The sequence below is a fragment of the Gobio gobio genome, assembly GCF_949357685.1.
Source record: "Gobio gobio genome assembly, chromosome: 25".
Taxonomy (NCBI): Eukaryota; Metazoa; Chordata; class Actinopteri; order Cypriniformes; family Gobionidae; genus Gobio; species Gobio gobio.
In genome coordinates, this window is record NC_137121.1 from 14,231,419 (window position 1) to 14,250,927 (window position 19,509).

A 19,509-nucleotide genomic window follows, 5' to 3' on the forward strand; every position below is an offset into this window, starting at 1 on the left:
TCGTCCATATACCAAAAATAGAATTTGATATGACTTTTAATGTATTTTAAATGTTACAATGTACACATTTGTGTGTGTATGTATGTATGTATGGAGGGATGGGATAGATAGGATAGGATAGGATATGGGATGGATGGATGGACAGGACAGGACAGGGGATTGGATTTGGGGATGTGGGGATGTGGATGAATGGATGGGAAGGACAGGATAGGACAGGACAAGACAGGACAGGACAGGACAGGACAGGACAGGACAGGACAGGACAGGACAGGACAGGACAGGACAGGATAGGATAGGATAGGATAGGATAGGATAGGATAGGATAGGATAGGATAGGATAGGATAGGATAGGATAGGATAGGATAGGATAGGATATAGGATAGGATAGGATAGGATAGGATAGGGGATTGGATTTGGATGGATACGATAGGGGATGTGGATGGATGGATGGATGGATGGATGGGATGGGATGGGATGGGATGGACAGGATAGGACAGGATAGGGGATTGGATTTGGATGGATACAATAGGGGATATGGATGGATGGATGGATGGATGGACGGATGGATGGATGGATGGGATGGGATGGACAGGATAGGACAGGGTAGGATAGGGGATTGGATTTGGATGGATACGTTAGGGAATGTGGTTGGATGGATGGATGGATGGATGGATGGATGGATGGATGGATGGATGGATTGGTGGATGGATGGATGGATGGATGGATGGATGGATTGGTGGATGGATGGATGGATGGATGGGATGGGATGGGATGGGATGGGATGGGATGGACAGGATAGGATAGGGGATTGGATTGGATTGGATTGGATGGATTTGGATGGATGGATGGATGGGAAGGACAGGATAGGATAGGACAAGACAGGACAGGACAGGACAGGATAGGATAGGGGATTGGATTTGGATGGATACGATAGGGGATGTGGATGGATGGATGGATGGATGCATGCAGGGCCGGATTAACCATTAGGGCAACTGGTCACTTGCCCCGGGGCACAGGACATCTAAGGGGCCCTGGGCACTGTCAAATATTATGTTAGATCACGTTAAAAACGCAATCCTTACTTTCCTAATTGTATTTTTGCAACCCGTTCGATTAACATATGTTAAATCACGTAAAAAACAGTGTCTGTAGCTTCTTGCGCTGCTGTGCAGCGAGCGAGGACGAGCTGTCAAGTCGAATCACGTGACTTGACGCTCTGAAATCAGTGTTGCCAGATTGGGCGGTTTTGAATTTGATTGTGCGGTTAAAAACGGGTTTGGGCAGGTGGACAAAATTTGGGTTGGTTTGGGGTCAGTTTGGTGGTTTTCAAACATCTAAATTGTACAGTCTAATTGGTTAATAACAAACTCAAGTGTGCATGACACACACCGGCCCAGCGTTCAGCGTAGAGTCAGCTGGCGTTGGTGTTGACGTCGCTGACGAGCACGCACTTTCAGCCAATCAGCGATCAGCAGGGAGTCGCGACTCGCGCTCATTCATGACAGGTTTTCAGCGCGAAATTGTATCTGGATATCAAATGATCGCTATGCCAAAGTGGCATAAATATACAGTAAGTTATCTACAGTAATGAGTGGGAGAGGGATCCAACTCTCAAAACGTGGATTACACCTGTGACTCAAAGACTCTTTATACATATAACTAACTCCAAGAGGTTGAATGACTTGAATTGAAATCGAATAGGCTAGTAACTTATATGACTCCTGAGCATCATCGTGTGCACACTGGCCTGATCAGGACATCTGCACCTTTTAAAGCGTCTAGACTGCGCTCTACTCGTCCCAACAGCTGCTGAAAGAGGTTTGAATCAACGATTAATTAAGTTCTGCGTTATGTTCTATAAATATGTACTTCACGAAAGACATAACGTTACTAGTTCTATCTGAAGTTAAAGCACAGCACAAAAGTAAACGCATTCTTGTTGTTAATTTTTTGTTGTAGGACTATTGTACAGCATCAGTGAATGACACATTTTGGCTGTGGTGTGTGCAGTAATGTGTGCGTAATGCCTGCTAATTACATTGTTTATTCTGATTATATTGGGCACTTTTTGCACTTAAATTAGTTTATTCTTACTGTTGACATTTGAAAATGATGCATGTGTTTTTCCATGTCATGCATGACTGTTTTTGAATGCCCTGTTTTGATCCATTTTCCTGGGAATTTTTTTTTATTTTTACATTATTATTTTGTTTTAAGGAGATAAAATGGTGCTAATCAGCCTTGATTGACATGGCAATAAAATTATATCAAATTATTTTGGCAGTTCAAATTTTGGGTGTTTTTTTCTTGAATTGGGTGGGTTTTAGTGAGCTTTTGGGCTTGGAATCGTCGACCCAATCAGTCAACACTGTCTGAAATTTAAGCAGGAGCGCTAAAAGAAAATGTAAAAGAGAAAAGGAATTGAAATTTATGAAACATTATGAAACATATTCCAAAAATAGCCACAATTTCACATTGTAGCATTTTAGGAATAAAAAATCTCTGGTTTTAGGTTAAGGCTTCCCTAGCTGTCTGCTTTATTTCACTGTTGCAGTCAAAATAAAGGTTGATTGGCTATATTGAAACATTTAATAATTACTCTGTAGCAGCCACTAAGTTCTGTGAAAGATTCATTGTAAAAAGTTATGTTAAACATTAGTGCATCATTAGTGTTCTGTCTCTTGAATGCACTTTATGCTGAGGCTATTACATCTTCACTGAGCATTGCAGAAGCCTGATTTGTTAGTATAGAAGTATAGGCTATATGCTCTTGGTGATAGCGACTTTGCGATTGTTGCTTTGGGGCAGGGGCAGGGGGGCCCTTGAGTCTTGTTGCCCAGGGCACAGGAAATTGTTAATCCGGCCCTGGATGCATGCATGGAATAGATAAAAACTCATGATGTTTCATTGCTCCATATGCATCTCAAAAGCTTTCAGTAGAGATATTTGTGCCTTGTGACAAAACCAGCTGCTAGCTAATGTATAGATTCTTCAGTACTTGAAGTTTGTATTTTCAAATGTGCTGTGAAATTCTGTGGGGTCCTTTAATGGGTAATTGGGGTGGAATGAGTTCACTGCTAAAATGCCAGAAGGTTCCGGGCTGAAGTCTAGAGAGAGATGATTACAGGGAAGAGGCTTGGGTAATTGACGGCCATTGAACAAAGGGTTCAATGCTTTCACAGAGTTTGGCCAACATTGCTACAGGCCTTGCATTTAGGCAGCCAGCAATAATGAAGCCGTGTGTCTTTGTACTGTAGCCAATTTATCCATCTCAATACTTTTATAGCCCTGTTGACCTGACAAGTAGTCAAATGGTGTCACTGTAGTGAGATTTTAACCTAGAGCAGAATTTAGTCTGGTACTATGAGGTACTTTGTATAAAAACAATTGCGGATCTTCCTCTAAATTCCTTCAAAAATGTTCAAAATATAAGCTTAATAATGCCAACGTACCAACTTTCCGAAGACATTTTTGTCTTAATTTTTGTCACCCGTGTGAACGGGGATTGTTTGACAACGTTGTTGTCTGTATTTGAAAAACGCAAAGGAAAAACTTTTCCATTTTTAGTACATCATTGTCGTGTAAACAAACCCTCAGGCAAAGGCCACACAAAAGTACACAAACACATGAAATCATTCTTTTAAATTTTAAAGCTGTAGATTGATTCCTGACAAAAGACATTCATTAAAAATGACTCATTGCATGAAGTCAGTTTTTCTATTCTAAATTCTCAGTTCCGGCTCATTTCAGCCTCTTTCGTGTGAAAACGAAGAGGTACTGGAAATAAATAATAATAATAAAGAATCGCTATTAATCTGTTACATTGCACATTCTCAAAACCCTTGCTGTAAACACCCACAAACTCAAGTCTGGCAGATTATAAATCAGTCATTTTGCCATTAAAGATTCATGCAGTTCATAAAGCATAACTCTGGGTGTTTATATATACATATGTTTTTCCACACTTAATATGATTTTTCTGGCTTACTGGGTTAGCCTGTGCGTCGAATGGAGTATCTTTCAAGAGGGGTTTAGAAAAACAGGGCCACTCATTATTTTGAGAACCATCTGCTAGTCGAGGTACAGACTGCAGAAGGATCTATTTCCTCTTCTACTCGACTATCTCCTGTAGCTGCGTTCGAATTTGAAATCTTTCGGTTATCAGCCCAGCTTCTTAACCACTACGCCAGCACAACAAAACATTCAGAAGAAGGAATGAATATAATTAAATTAAACATTTCATGGTCTACCAACTAAGCTACACTGGATCCAAAGTCATCATCCACAGCTTGTGATACCTCATTCCCTCCACGTCCTCCACTCTCCAAGTACAAAATGACAAATCAAGCAGCTTTACAACCCATCCATGTGCTTCTCAATAGCCACCAGGCACTGTTTGATTGTGTATCAGCTACATGGAGCAGCGGATATTGGCTTTGTTTGCCTACGGCTTTGTCGTTTTTCATCTGGGTCCCTCTATTTTTTTGTTCCTGTTGGTATCTGAGTTCACTGAAATGAGCACAATCGGGATCCCCGGAAAGACTAATAAACAACTTTGACAAATTGCCAGTGCTCAAAGTAGAATGAATATACAAAATTGAATATAATAAAATAAATCGATCCATTTTTTAATCCACTTGTCCCATGTTAAATAGAAATAGTAATATATGCATATATTTGTGTGACCCTGGAACACAAAACCAGTCATAAGTCACACAGGTATATTTGTGGCAATTGCCAACAATACATTGTATGGGTCAAAATTATCAATTTTTCTTTGGATATTAAGTAAAGATCATGTTCCATGAAGATTTTTTGTAAATGTTCTACCGTAAATATATATACAAATGTATTATTACAAGTAATATGCCTTGCTAAGGACTTCATTTGGACAACTTTAAAGGCGCTTTGCTCAATATTTCGGGGTTTTTGCACCCTCAGATTCCAGATTTTCAAATAGTTCTCGGTCAAATATTGTCCTATTCTTACAAACCAATGGAAAGCTTATTTATTCATTGACTGGTTTTGTGGTCCAGGGTCACATATAAGCAACTAAAATTCAACATGGATAGAAACTTAAAAAGACATATTTACATATATAACGTATCCGCAATAAAAGGTCAGTGCTAAAAAGAAAGAAAAAAGTTTATTTCCCAGATTAAAAAAAAAAAAAAAAAGTATATAGAATAAAAGATTCAGGATTCGGACACGACACTGACACCTCATGCAGTCAGCTGCGTTGTTATTGCTTTGGCTCAGATGAATTAAATTAATCTTCTTGGTCGCCTCCAGGTGCTTCAAAAGCGATATCCTGCATGAGTCGCATGTCTCTGCCCACAAACAAATCTAATTTATTTGATTATGAGGCAACAAAGCAGCACAATACGACTGATGATATCCCATAGCTTTTTGGGGTTCAAAACAGACTGGAGAATCAGAATTGCATCTTTAGAGGCCAGTAAAAATTAAGCTGATTTAACAAAGCTTGCTTAGTTCGGGATTGTCTCCACATTGGAGATAGAATGGGCAGATCAGAAGCACACAGTGTCTGGAAACACAAGGTAGCGCCATTTTTTTCCCCCTGCCACTGAGAATCCAATTTTGGCTTGATTTGGAAGTCATGGAACAGCTCATAGAAAGTACAGAGAGAATAGAAAAGAGAGAAAGGATGCATTGAGGGAATACAGTCTGCCAGCTCCAGAATAATGTAAAATCCTAAAGACAGATAATTCACAGATTAGTCCGGATCAAGGCCGTGTGGAAGAGAAAACCCATCGGCGCCCCAAAAGGACTAGTGTGAATCCTTTTCTCAGGTGGAAATCAGAAGGTCTGCCAATTGTGAAAGATATTAAAATTACCATATGAATATGGAGTCTTTTTCATTCTGGTTAAAGCAGATTAACATCTATTCGGAAGTTCACAGTAAAAAGGCTGTCGAGAATTACTTTTTATTTTAAAAATATGTATAATCTTATAGATAACTATCATTTATATGATTTACTAAATATATTTTTAAAAAATCTATATTTTGATACAGTAACTATTTTTCAATTGAGCATTATTCAGTTCAGAATACTCAACAAAACATTTACTTCCTTTATGTGGTTGAAACCCCTCTGAGAGCTCACAGAAATTCTTCTTAAATGTAAAGTTATCGACTCAGTTTCACACCCCCGTTTCCTACTTCACATTTTCTTCCTCAAGCATACATATGCTTTTGTCTAGAATTCAATCTGTAAGGCACATGAGGGAATTTGCAGCCAACCTAAATTTAAACCCAAGTTCAATTTACTAGGTAATATGACAGTACAGTAGGTGCACTAAAATATGATGAGTCTTGCTAAGGGGGGCAGCAGATTTACGCACTCCCTGAGCACACTGTAAAAATTTAGGCAAGGGCAGAAACGCCACAAATCACAGCCAATGTCGTTGCCACTCACTGTAATAGGTACGCTTTCATAAGCTTTTAAAATGGCAGCAGTCCTCAGACTTTAATTGAATCAGTTCTGTTTGGAACGGTACTCAAGGGGGCAATGAAGAACTCTGGAATGTCTGCCATCTTCTGTGTGGAACAAAGTCGGATTACGAAAAATGTCTGTTGGTGGGGCAGCAGGAATGGAAACCGTGAGTATGCAGTGAAAAAATACATATTCACATTTTCAAAACAGATATGGCAACATTACAATGATCCATGATTGAATGGATTCCATTCATGATTCATCAATTTACTGATTCACCAATGAATTGATTCACTGATTCTTTCAGCATAAAGGCCCGTTCACACCAAGAACGTTAATTATAACAATAAAGATATAGATACTGTTTTAAAAATCCTTCTAAATTTAAAAGAATAGCAGAGTCCTCATCACAACAACTATAATGACACAGACGAACGACAACGTTGGAATCAATTCAATTTTTTTCCAGCTGATGAACGATAAAAACATTGAGAACCAATTAGAATCCATCTGGCTTTAAAGAGCTCAAGCATTTAAAGTGGTGGACAACAAAACTTTAGTTTGTGCTTATGATAAAGAGAAAATTATCGCGTGTTGATGTGGGCGCTAATATAGTTATTCAGTTTGATTCAAAGTCACAAGACTCATTTGTTCAGGAATCAAACTACACTGCTTGTACTGTATGTTTCATGCAAATCTTCTCAAATAATGCATACTCAAGAAACAGAAATGCACATCAACATTTTTTTACATTTTTAGGTTCCCATTTGGTACTCACATATTGGTGCCCATTTGGTACTCACAAAAATATATTGGTGCCCATTTGGTACTCACAAAATATATATTGGTGCCCATTTGATACCCACAAAAATATATATTGGTTCCCTTTTGGTACTCACAAAAAATATATTAGTGCCCAATTGGCACTCACAAAAATATATCTTGGTGCCCATTTGGTACTCACAAAAGTATGTTGATGCCCATTTGGTACTCACAAAAATATATTGGTGCCCATTTGGTACTGACAAAAATATTTTGGTGCCCATTTGGTACACAAAAAATATATTGGTGGCCATTTGGTACTCACAAAAATATTTTGGTGCCCATTTGGTACTCACAAAAAATATATTGATGCCCATTTGGTACTCACAAAAATATTGCTGCCCATTTGGTACTGACAAAAAATATATTGGTGGCCATTTGGTACTCACAAAAAATATATAGGTGCCCATTTGGTACTCACAAAAAATGTATTGGGGCCCAATTGGTACTCACAGAAATATATATTGGTTCCAATTTGCTACTCACAAAAAATATATTGGTGCCTAATTGGTACTCACAAATATATATATTGGTTCCCATTTGCTACTCACAAAAAATATATTGGTGCCCATTTGCTACTCACAAAAATATAATGGTGTCCATTTGGTCCCGACAAAAATATATTGGTGCCCATTTGGTACTAATAAAAAATATATTGGTGGCCATTTGGTACTCACAAAAAAATATCTAGGTGCCCATGTGGTACTCATAAGTAGCCTACTCAAAAAATATATTGGTGCCAAATTGGTACTCACAAAAAATATACAGGTGCCCATTTGGTACCCACAAAAAATATATTGGTGCCCATTTGTTACTCACAAAAAATATATAGGTGCCCATTTGGTACTCATAAGTATTCAAAAAATATATTGGTGCCAAATTGGTACTCACAAAAAATATACAGGTGCTCATTTGGTACCCACAAAAAATATATTGGTGCCCATTTGGTACTCACAAAAAATATATAGGTGCCCATTTGGTAATCACAAAAAATATATTGGTGCCTATTTGGTACTCACAAGTACTCACAAAAATATATAGCTGCCCATTTGGTACTCACAAGTGGTGGGCTTGTTGCAGTTATGGCCGTGCCGGAAATACTGTGGGTTCTCGATCACTGGGATACGGGTCATACCGATCACCACAGCGTCTGGCCCAGCGTCCAGGGTACACGGGGTTATGATGCCGTGATTGACGTGATGGAGGGGGCTGGCCGAGTCTTCTTCCCCGCTGATCACAGCCACGGGTCCTGCAGAGAGAAAAAGAGAGCCATCACACAAAATGACATTGGTTGCTTAATGGAAAATGAATGCAGCGTAATACATCTGAGAGGGAAAAGCGGGCAGGCTCATTTGTCAGAATAAACGTTATCTCTTAGAGCTGCGACTGGCCTCTGAGTTCTTCTCTGTCATTTGGTCACACATTAACCGCCTCGGCCTGATTCAACCCCAGAAGCCTCAGCTGCCGTGGCCCCGGGCCACGATAAATACTGACTCCCCAAGTTTCCCAAAGTCCCATCATCGGCTCACTTAGCGGCGTCAACAAAAATACGCCCACATTCAGTTTAGGGCCTCCAAGCTGGTAATAGAAAAATGACAGGCCTAGACAATAAAGATGGCCTGACGGCTGCCAATGTGAGAGAGTTTCAGGGAAGCTGACTAAACCAGCACTTTCCAGGGTCATTGCTGCATTAAAGTCATCAATTTCTGCCATCATTATTCCATTTCTTCCATCACTGTTCTTGAAAAATAAAAAATAAAAAAATGATTAAAATTTAAATAAAATAAATATTTAATTAACATTGAAAATATGTAATATTTAATATGTATCAACAATGTGTCTAAGTTGATGTCTTAATATGTAATATAGCAGAAAAGTCCTTACTGTTGAGTTCTAAATAAGTGAGTAACATTTGAATGCATTTGAACATAATACATTGTGAGAACAGAAACACAGGGAGTCATTCAGGGCTTTTCAGTTTGACCCTAAAACTCTGTTAGGAAGATTCACAGGGTCATTTAGTTCATAAGGTCAGAAATCTTGACACAAGAACAATGAGTGAACTGGATGTAGACAGAAAGAGCCAGTTATTAACTGATATTTGAGTAGGTCATAGTACTCAAAGAAGGCTTCATGTTACAACTAAGCACAGCTGCTTCAGATTCTTACGGAAAAAACAACAAACAAACTGAAATATGCATTGGGAGTGTTTTTCTCACAGGGATTTTTCCTCTCATTTGGAAGGTATCATGACATGAAGACAGTGGGGTAAAACAAGTCATATTGAAGGAAAAACAAGTAAAAAAAAGGGCTAAATACATAACAAAAGGAGCTGAATATTTTGAAATATCTACCAACTGCATCACTAATTTGAATGATTCTTTTATAAGGAAGCATAAAAGTCATCACCAAGGTTTCATTTGGAATTTAGTTGAACTGCAAAATGAAAAGGACTTTTATCTGATTTTATCCTGCTCTTTGTGAGCTTCAATCAGAAACCCAAATGTAATGAGCAGCCGCAATCACATTCATGGCTATGAATTGGGATTATTTTGAGACAATAACATTGGTCTGCTGTGACATATTTAAGTGGAAATCTTGGGGAAAAGTCTTAATTAGTTTTAGCCTTTAAGACAGGAGGAGACGTTTAGTGTCAAATGACCCCTGCAGCTAATTGGGTCATTAAAATACTTTTCTTTTCCTTAATTGGAAAGTCTAAAAGCCCCAAAAGAACCATTAAAATAATTTTTATAAATACCAAAAGTCTTAGCAAGGTGAAAAAAGAACTAACACGATTACCCATGTTCTTTTAAACCGTCACCCTGATAATAGTCACATGGTCATGATTGTTATTATTAATGCCATTATTATTTTACTGCATTGGCCAAAACATTTATTTTAAGCTGTAGGTTCGAGTCATCCAAACATTTCTTCATTTTATCCTCAAAATTAAAACATGTTTTTCATTAGCTCAGTTTTTGCTTAAAGGTGCATTAATAATATTACATATTAAGTTCAAAAGTAACAGCACTCCTTAAAATTCCTCCTTGATATCTTCCGGTTATACTTAGAGATGCGCAAGGTCAGACGCAGATGTTAATGCGCTTCAAAATAAATACATAAAGCATATCAAATGGCACTTTCAAAATCCTATTATACAGCTGGCACGGTGAATTGAAGATCGCATTCACTCGCTGTTGCCTTTTGGCATTTTGAGTTAGAAACTCTATCAATAAAGTGCTGGAAACTATCTAGGTGGCTGAAACAGAAAATGGCTAGCTTCCTCCTCTTGTCATCTCCTCTATGGACATAGACAACTGTGTTTTATCCACACGTTTCCATTTATTTCAAAGGACATCCTCCTCGGAATTATTATTATCACTGTATTCCACAGGATACGTTTTCAGAAATCATAAAAAGAACAAAAATACACATATAAAATAAACGCATGTATTATCAAGCTGCTTTAAGAGTACTTTGAGCTCTCTGCTGTGACTGAGCACTACATAAAATGCTTAAAAAAACACATTTCAGTGATGAATTATGTTTTTATTCCTTCTTCCCGTACAATGAAAGCCTCAAGGCCAATATTATTTATTGCCTACAAGGAGACATTATTTGATCTTTTCTTCTATTTCTGCATCGGAAGAACAAAGTCAGTTTAATAAGATTGTGAGATGGGCGGAAGAGAACCAGCAAAGCCTCCATAATAAAGTTTCTATTGGGTGGGAGGGGCTAGAATGCAACAGGAAGTGCCTAAAATCAGATTGCAAATGATGGCTGTATTAGGGATTATATTCAAGAAATACTATTACACGTCGGTGCATTCCTCAAACCTTTTAAATGCAAAAGAGAGCCCCTATTTCCATTCATATTCATGATATGGAAGAGAGCAGCCTGAACATTCTTCTAAACATTTATTTTTGTGCTTCGCTTAGAAAAAAGAAAAGATACAGGTTTGGAACAACATGAGTAAATAGTGACAGACTTTTTATTTATGGATGAGCTATTCCCGTAAACCACTTTAAATCATTGCGAATACCTGCAGCCATGTGTAAAAACATTTTTTTTAAAAGAGCTTGGCTTCCATTGTTGTTTAAACAAAGATGGCGTGCTCCCCCTTTCTGGGGTGATTATCATACAGAATCCCACTTACAGGAAGTTCCCACACAGTTGTTAATTAGAACTGAAAATAACGAATCCTACATGAAGACATGCATTACACATGCAAACTCGTACATACACACAAATTATCACCTTGCTGTATGCAGCACAGCAAATTCACACACTTTGTGCCATATGAGTGACAGTACTGCATGATACACGTGTTTAACACATAATTGCATTGAACTCACTTTTTGTCATCGCACTGATTTTTCTGAAGTATGATAATTGTGGAGCTGTCTATCACATCGAAATGAGGCAGGAGGGACTCGTCAAACGGAGCGGTTTCTACTCTAAGGTATGGAACATCCTAAGTGAGTTTGACAAGGGCCAAATTGTGATGGCTAGATGACTGGGTCCGAGCGTCTCCAAAACTGCAGCTCTTGTGGGGTGTTCCCGGTCTGCAGTGGTCAGTATCTATCAAAAGTGCTCCAATGAGGGAACAGTGGTAAACTGGCGACAGGGTCATGGGACGGCCAAGGCTCATTGATGCACGTGGGGAGCGAAGGCTGGCCCGTGTGGTCCGATCAAACAGACGAGCTACTGTAGCTCAATGCTTCTGATAGAAAGGTGTCAGAATACACAGTGCATCGCAGTTTGTTGCGTATGGGGCTGCATAGCCGCAGGCCAGTCAGGGTGCCCATGCTGACCCCTGGCCACCGCCGAAAGCACCAACAGTGGGCACATGAGCATCAGAACTGGACCACGGAGCAATGGAATAAGGTGGGCTGGTTTGATAAATCACGTTTTCTTTCACATCACGTGAATGGCCAGAAGCCAGGTGTATATATTAGTGGTGGGCACAGATAAATTTTTTTAATCTAGATTAATCTAGATTAAAATGGCTCATTTGAATTCTGCCGAAGGCATTCAGAATATGTGTGCTCATAAGTGATCGTTTGTCTTTTTGTAGTTTGAATAATAAATAACTTCTGTCCCTTTAAGACCTGACGCACGCATGGATCCCACTGTTCCTGTGAGCTGGTTACGACTGTGTTTACGTTAAAAGCATAGGTTAAAACTCACCAAGATGGGCATTGAGACATTTTTGAGTGTATTTGACCATAGCTGGAAAAAGGAGCTCATTTTTGCACTTGTATGTCAGAGGCGGCTTAATTTCGGTATGTGTTTGTGCGATTCAGATGCGAGCGCGAAATCTGCGGGAATTAGTAGAATTAACGTTATGTGCAACCCCGCGCGAAATTCAGACAGGTCACACCAATACTAACAAAAGTCCAGCAGAACACCCGTTCGCAATGTTCAGAGGATTGAACGGACTGAATGAGAGGAGGCGGGTTGTGTCAACGGGGAGATGAGAGCGCAGCTGATATCGATACTGTAGAAAATAAGTATTGTATCGTTTCAGATATTTCAGTATCGATACATAGCAAAATATCAATATTTTTGACAACACTAGTAGGCATACACACAGGTTCGAAGACTCGCTCTCGCCCCTACAGTGCAATTCGGCTAGGTATACATCCGCGCTAAAATATCAAGGTGAAAGTCATCATAGCTTGCGTAGGACCCAGCTCCCAACCCAACTTTGAGAATAGATTAACGGCGATATTTTTTTAACGCAGCACGTTAACGCCGATAACGGCCCACCACTAATATATATATAACGGTATAAAATATAATATAATATATATATTATAAAAGTATAAAAAAATTATAATAATAGTAATACTGTATAACTATATAGTAATAACATAGTAATGATAATAATAATTTCTAATAATGTATTTAAATGTAATATATGACAATAATTTAATAAAATATTATAATTAATATATTAATTAAATTACACATATCTTATAAATGAATTATTAATAAGACATTTATATTATTTTATAAATGTATTGTCATATATTACATGTATTTTATTTAATAAATGCATTATTAATATTATATTAATACTAATTTTAATAACTGCAATACATTTTTATTATTGTTAATATGAATAATATAATAATCATGTATTATTAATAATAATTGTAATATTATATTTATATAATGCATAATATAATAGACATACTGTATACATGTATTAATAAATATATTATCCAAAATTATTATTGACATTGCTTATATATAATACATTACTACTACTACTACTACTATTATTATCATTATTATTATTTATCTAGCTTAATTTACAATAACTAATAAATTGGGAAAAAAACAACAACAACTTTATATTTGTAATTTATTTAAAAAATAAATAAACCCAATGAAAAGCCAACTGAACAAAAAGCCAAAGCGATCTGAGCAGAATCAAATTTTGCCATTGGGTTTGGGAACTGAGCAAAATAAATCAATATAAATCAGGTTTATCTTCTTACTAACATTTCAATTATGATCACAGATATATTTTGTACTGTTTATGCTTGCAAAACGCATCATTAGCTAAACATTCTTTATCATGACAAATCCAGAAGGAAAATGCAGTTTATCATGACTGAGAATCACGTTGCATGCCGTTAGAGACAGGTATAATCAAAACTGATCTCCATCTCTGCGCTCTTTTTTTATATCTTACACACTTTTAAACACACACACACCTGCTGGGGCCGATTCTGCGCAAAAGGTGACAGGGGCGATTGATCCTGTTTATAAAGGCATCTGAACCCTGCTGTCTGAAAGCCATTTGCCTGGAGTTGATGTGGCTTCCTTTGATGTTGAAAGTGCACCGAGCACTGTATCTCAGGTAGCTATAAAAGATAAAACAGGCACTATCCATGCCCAATTCTCTCTTATGGCAATTGTGCGCTGATTGCAATGCAAAGCAGCCATGGAAGACCAGCACGAATAAATTACTCACATTACTTCCTCTGATCTCACCAATGTGCATTGAAGTGTCTCCTTGACATCAAACCACCTCGACCGAAAGGGAGAGAGAGATAGATAGAGAGAGAGAGAGGTACAGACATGGGCAAAGGGGATGATTCATACCTTCCTTAGCATATGAGCCTGATTGGAAGTGGTAGATCTGGAAAAGTCAGCCATATAAAAACACTCAAGCCACTTCCTATGGCCGTAATTGTACTGTCCCTTCTGCTCCTTCCTGTGCGAAGCACTGTAATGGGCTGAAGTCAGTTGCTTTTCTCGTTTTCCTGATTTGCGAATTGCCTGTGGTGCCCCTTGGTGTCAGCGGCAATGACAAAACTCTTTTGTTGGGTAAACAGAGAATATGAACACAGTGAATCGGCTCCCCGGTGTTCTGATTGCCTGCAAGGCAGACAACAACAATGCAGTCTTCATCTCGCCACTTTTCTCTTCGAAAACCCTCTTCAATTGCATCTCGGTAGGCATGTCTGGACTCAAACGTTATTTGCACAAAAATATCCTCAAACATAAAGAAACCTTGGGTGTGAAAAATGTGGCGTGTCTCAAAGAGCCGGAAACATGCAGGACCTTCAAACTGAGAGGATTTTTATTCATTTCAGTTTGGAGAAGGAGCTTTCCATGAATAAGGAACACAATTTGGCCTGAAAGTCTACTATTAACAGAGGCTTAACATTCAGAAAACATAAATATGAAATATTATTGTAAATATTACATGAGATATTTTTTTTTTTCTATGAGGTTTGTAACCCTGTTACCATAATATGGTAACAGGGTTACAAACCTCATAGAAAAAAAAAATCTCATGTATATATTTGGGTGTTATGAATTATTACAAGGCTAAATATTACATAATAATGTAATTAATGTTATTGTTATTTTTACAGTAATACATTCATAAATTGTAATACAATTTGTATTATTAATTATTGTTGTTGTTCTAATTCAATTTTTTAATTACAATTAACTGAATGTATTTGTATACACTATATTGCCAACAGTTTTTGAACTCCTGCCTTTACACATGAACTTTAATTAATCTCAAAGGTGTTTGGGTCGAAGTCAGGACTCTGTGCAAGCCAGTCAAGTTCCTCCACACCAAACTCGCTCATCCATGTCTTTATGGACCTTGCTTTGTGCACTGGTGTGCAGTTGGAACAGGAAGGGGCCATCCCCAAACTGTTCCCACAAGGGAGCATGCAATTGGGAGCATGAAATTGTCCATAATGTCTTGGCATGCTGAAGCATTAAGAGTTCCTTTCACTGGAACTAAGGGGCCAAGAAAAACACCTGAAAAACAACCCCACACCATAATCCCCCCTCCACCAAACTTTACACTTGCACACTGCAGTCAGGCAAGTACTGTTCTCCTGGCAACAGCCAAACCCATACTCGTCCATCGGATTGCCAGACAGAGAAGTGTGATTGGTCACTCCAGAGAACACGTCTCCACTGCTCTAGAGTCCAATGGCGGCGTGCTTTACACCACTGCATCCGACGCTTTGCATTACACTTGGTGATGTAAGGCTTGGATGCAGCTGCTCGGCCATGGAAACCCATTCCATGAAGCTCTCAACGCACTGTTCTTGAGCTGATCTGAAGGCCACACGAAGTTTGGAGGTCTGTAGCTATTGATCCTGAAGTTGGCGACTTCTGTACCCTGTGCGCCTCAGCATGTGCTGACCCTGCTCAGTGATTTAACGTGGCCTACCACTTTGTGGCTGAGTTGCTTTTTTTCCCACTTGCTTCCACTTTGTTATAATACCACTAACAGTTGACCGTGGAATATTTAGTAGTGAGGAAATTTCACAAATGGAGTTATTGCACAGGTGGCAACCTATCACGGTAGCACGCTTGAATTCACTGAGCTCCTGAGAGCGACCCATTCTTTCACTAATGTTTATAGAAGCATCTGCATGCCTAGGTGCTTGATTTACCTGCGGCCATGGAAGTGATTGGAACACCTGAATTAAATGATTTGGAGGGGGGTCCCAATACTTTTGGCAATGTAGTGTATATGTTATTATATAATTTGGATGTTATGTATTATTACATGGATAAATATTACATATTAAATTAATTGTATTGTTCTTAAAATTAACTGAATTTCAATTCAGTAGATCTGAATTGTCTTATACATTTGAGAAGGTCTGTATAGTATAGAAAACTAATTTACCACGCATTTGATGCGTTTAAACCTACCTGTTCACACAATGTTGTTCTTTGGTTATCTAACGCATCTAATATCTCTCAAAAAAACAAAAACAAAAACATGGGACTTAAACCTCTAATGTTTTTTTTTAATGAAACACTAAAGTGTACCGTATATACCTAATTTGCTGCTTCTTTCCTCTTCGGTGAGGACGCCCCACTACAATGACAAGCGCAGAGGAAAAATGGAGCGATTATGTGGAGAAATTTTTCATAGAATGCCGCCTTAAGTAATAAACAGCTCGTTCGCTTGGTATGAGAAATGGAAATGTGCAAACACTTTGAAAACAGCAGCTTACTAGTTATCACAATTTCATCTGTGAAACGGATTAATATATATCTCCTGGAGCCTCGGGTGTACTAAGGACTCACCACACCTTCTAATATGCACTTCTAATACACTTTCCTTGAACATTAGCTACATTTATTATTGCTCATACTCAGGTTTAAAGATTTTAGGGAGCGCAATGAACATTAATATTACCTCACACTGTGCCATTTGTTGAGGAAACTAGTGCTATTTCATTTCAGACTAACAATTTTACCCTAACCAGACTCAAATTTGCGAGCTAAACTCAAATGCTACATGCTAACCGCTAAGCCTCAGTTCTGATGCTTTTATATGTCTATTTTAATAACTTTTTCCCTTCACATCATGTCACAGGACACAGTATTCTTCCAGCACAAATCAACAACGGCATGATTAGCTCCCTATGTCATAAAACAACATTAGCACCTGCGCTAGTCAACAAAACAGAGTCCCGGTACAGGAAGCATTAATTTCCCGTGCCAGCACCTCTGCAGTTGGGCCAAACAATGAAAAACCGGCTGGAACATAAAGGCAGTCAGTCATCTTTATGGTCCTTAACAAAGTAGGCCATAGGCACAACATTCGATGTGCATTTTGTTTATAGCTGTATAAACGCCCGTGGAGCTGGAGGGGAAGGACAGTACAGCCGCTTCGCCTGAAGGGACAGATGAAGAAGCAAACAGTGACCAAATCTCCGCAGGCATAAATCAGTCAGACACACACACACACACACACACACACACACACACACACACATTAGCAGGATAAAGGACACTAGCACAAGACTGAAACCTCTTCATAATAAGAACCAACCTTTAGCTGTTCATATACAAAGGAGAAAAATGATTCTTTGCAACTATGATGGCAGGCGCTATTTATTATTTAGATTTTTAGCAAAAACAAGATTGTGAAGAATAGAAGTACAGCTCTCTTAAAGTGATAGTTCACCCAAAATTGTAGCCCATACAAGCCGTGCACGGTCAATAGATTTTACGTGTATTTTAATATACAAATAAACAAATAAATTGTAAATAAATATAGTCATATATTTAAAGCCTGTGACAAGATGAAATATAGAAGCAATTTAAACTAAAAATAGATAGATAGATAGATAGATAGATAGATAGATAGATAGATAGATAGATAGATAGATAGATAGATAGATAGATAGATAGATAGATAGATAGATAGATAGATAGATAGATAGATAGATAGATAGATAGATAGATAGATAGATAGATAGATAGATGTGAAGAACAGACAGAAGAAGACTACATGGAATCAAACCGGCTTTCAGAGAACTGCTCATGTTAACACACTGGTGGCATATTTATGCATAATGCTCACATGTTCATTAATTACTAACCGTGCAATGTTTTGAACGTGTGAATCACAACAACGTGCAAAGGCTTAACCTGCACCTCACACCTGCACTGCTGAAATGTTTCACGCTCAGCAAATTCTCAGATACCCCTGGTTAGGACCAGTGGCGTCAATTCACTAAAGGCCAAGGTGTGGCGAACATGATTACGTCATCAAAAGTGTGTGTGTGTGTGTGTGTGTGTGGTGTATCCAAAAATGTATCACACAGCCAGCTGCACGATTCTGGATACATTGAGAATTTTTTTTTTTAATCTTGATTCCTCCACGATTCTGAATAGGCAACTTAACAGTCTATTTAAAAATATTTCATTCATTTGAATTATTATTATTTATTTTTTTAATCAGATTGAATTATTCAATGACTCGCTCATAAAGACTTTACTTGTTGGATGAATTAGCGTTATTTTTTAAGGAATCTCTTGAATGAATGATTCAATGACAAAAAAAAAATTAACAGTCACTTTTCGCCACCTACTGGTGTAATGGTGTAATTGATAAATTCTTTAGATGACGCATCAAATTTCAATAGGTGACTTACTTAATTTTGATCGCAACCATAGACATCAGTGTTTAAATCAGAGCTAAAACTTTTCTCCCAGTACTTCTGTGATCATTTCAATTAGTGTAAGACAAAAATAATGATACAGTGTGGTTGAAAAGAGTTTTCAACCCACAATCTTTTCCAGCACTTCAAAGATCAAAAGTTTGAATATTATGCAATTTAAATGTTATTTTAAATGTGATGAACAAAACTGTTTTTTGTTAATCTTTCAAAGATTGTCCCCATTTGTAAAACTAAAAGTTTCACGATGTTGGGACAGTGTTTCACGATGTTCAACAGTGCATAACATAATTAAAAGATTCAAGGAATCTGGAGGAATTTCAGTGCGTAAAGGACAAGGGCGCAAGCCTAAGCTGAACAACCGTGATCTCCGATCCCTCAGGCGGCACTGCATCAAGAATCGTCATTCATCTATAAGCGATATCACCACATGGGCTCAGGACTACTTTGGCAAACCTTTGTTAAGTACCACAATACGTAGTTACATCCACAAATGCCAGTTAAAACTGTACTGTACCAAAAGGAAGCCCTATGTTAACAGTGTCCAGAAGCGCCGTCGACTTCTCTGGGCTCGGAGGCATCTGGGATGGACCATCACACAGTGGAAACGTGTACTGTGGTCAGATGAATCAGTATTTCAGGTATTTTTTGGGAGGAATGGACGCCGTGTGCTCCGGACCAAAGAAGAAAAGGATCATCCAGACTGTTACCAGCAACAAGTCCAAAAGCCAGGGTCTGTCATGGTATGGGGT

At 38.2% G+C, this 19,509-nt stretch overlaps 1 protein-coding gene across 1 annotated transcript in view; it reads right to left on the reverse strand.

Moving 5' to 3' along the window:
- ntrk3a (neurotrophic tyrosine kinase, receptor, type 3a) overlaps positions 1 to 19,509 on the reverse strand; it is a gene marked incomplete at its 5' end in the record, with an annotated part of 276,753 nt that overhangs the window by 48,825 nt on the left and 208,419 nt on the right. The window contains one exon of the mRNA XM_079809971.1: positions 8,341 to 8,529. Within this exon, the coding sequence (XP_079666097.1) occupies positions 8,341 to 8,529 (189 nt within the window). The remainder of the gene's footprint in view (positions 1 to 8,340; positions 8,530 to 19,509) is intronic.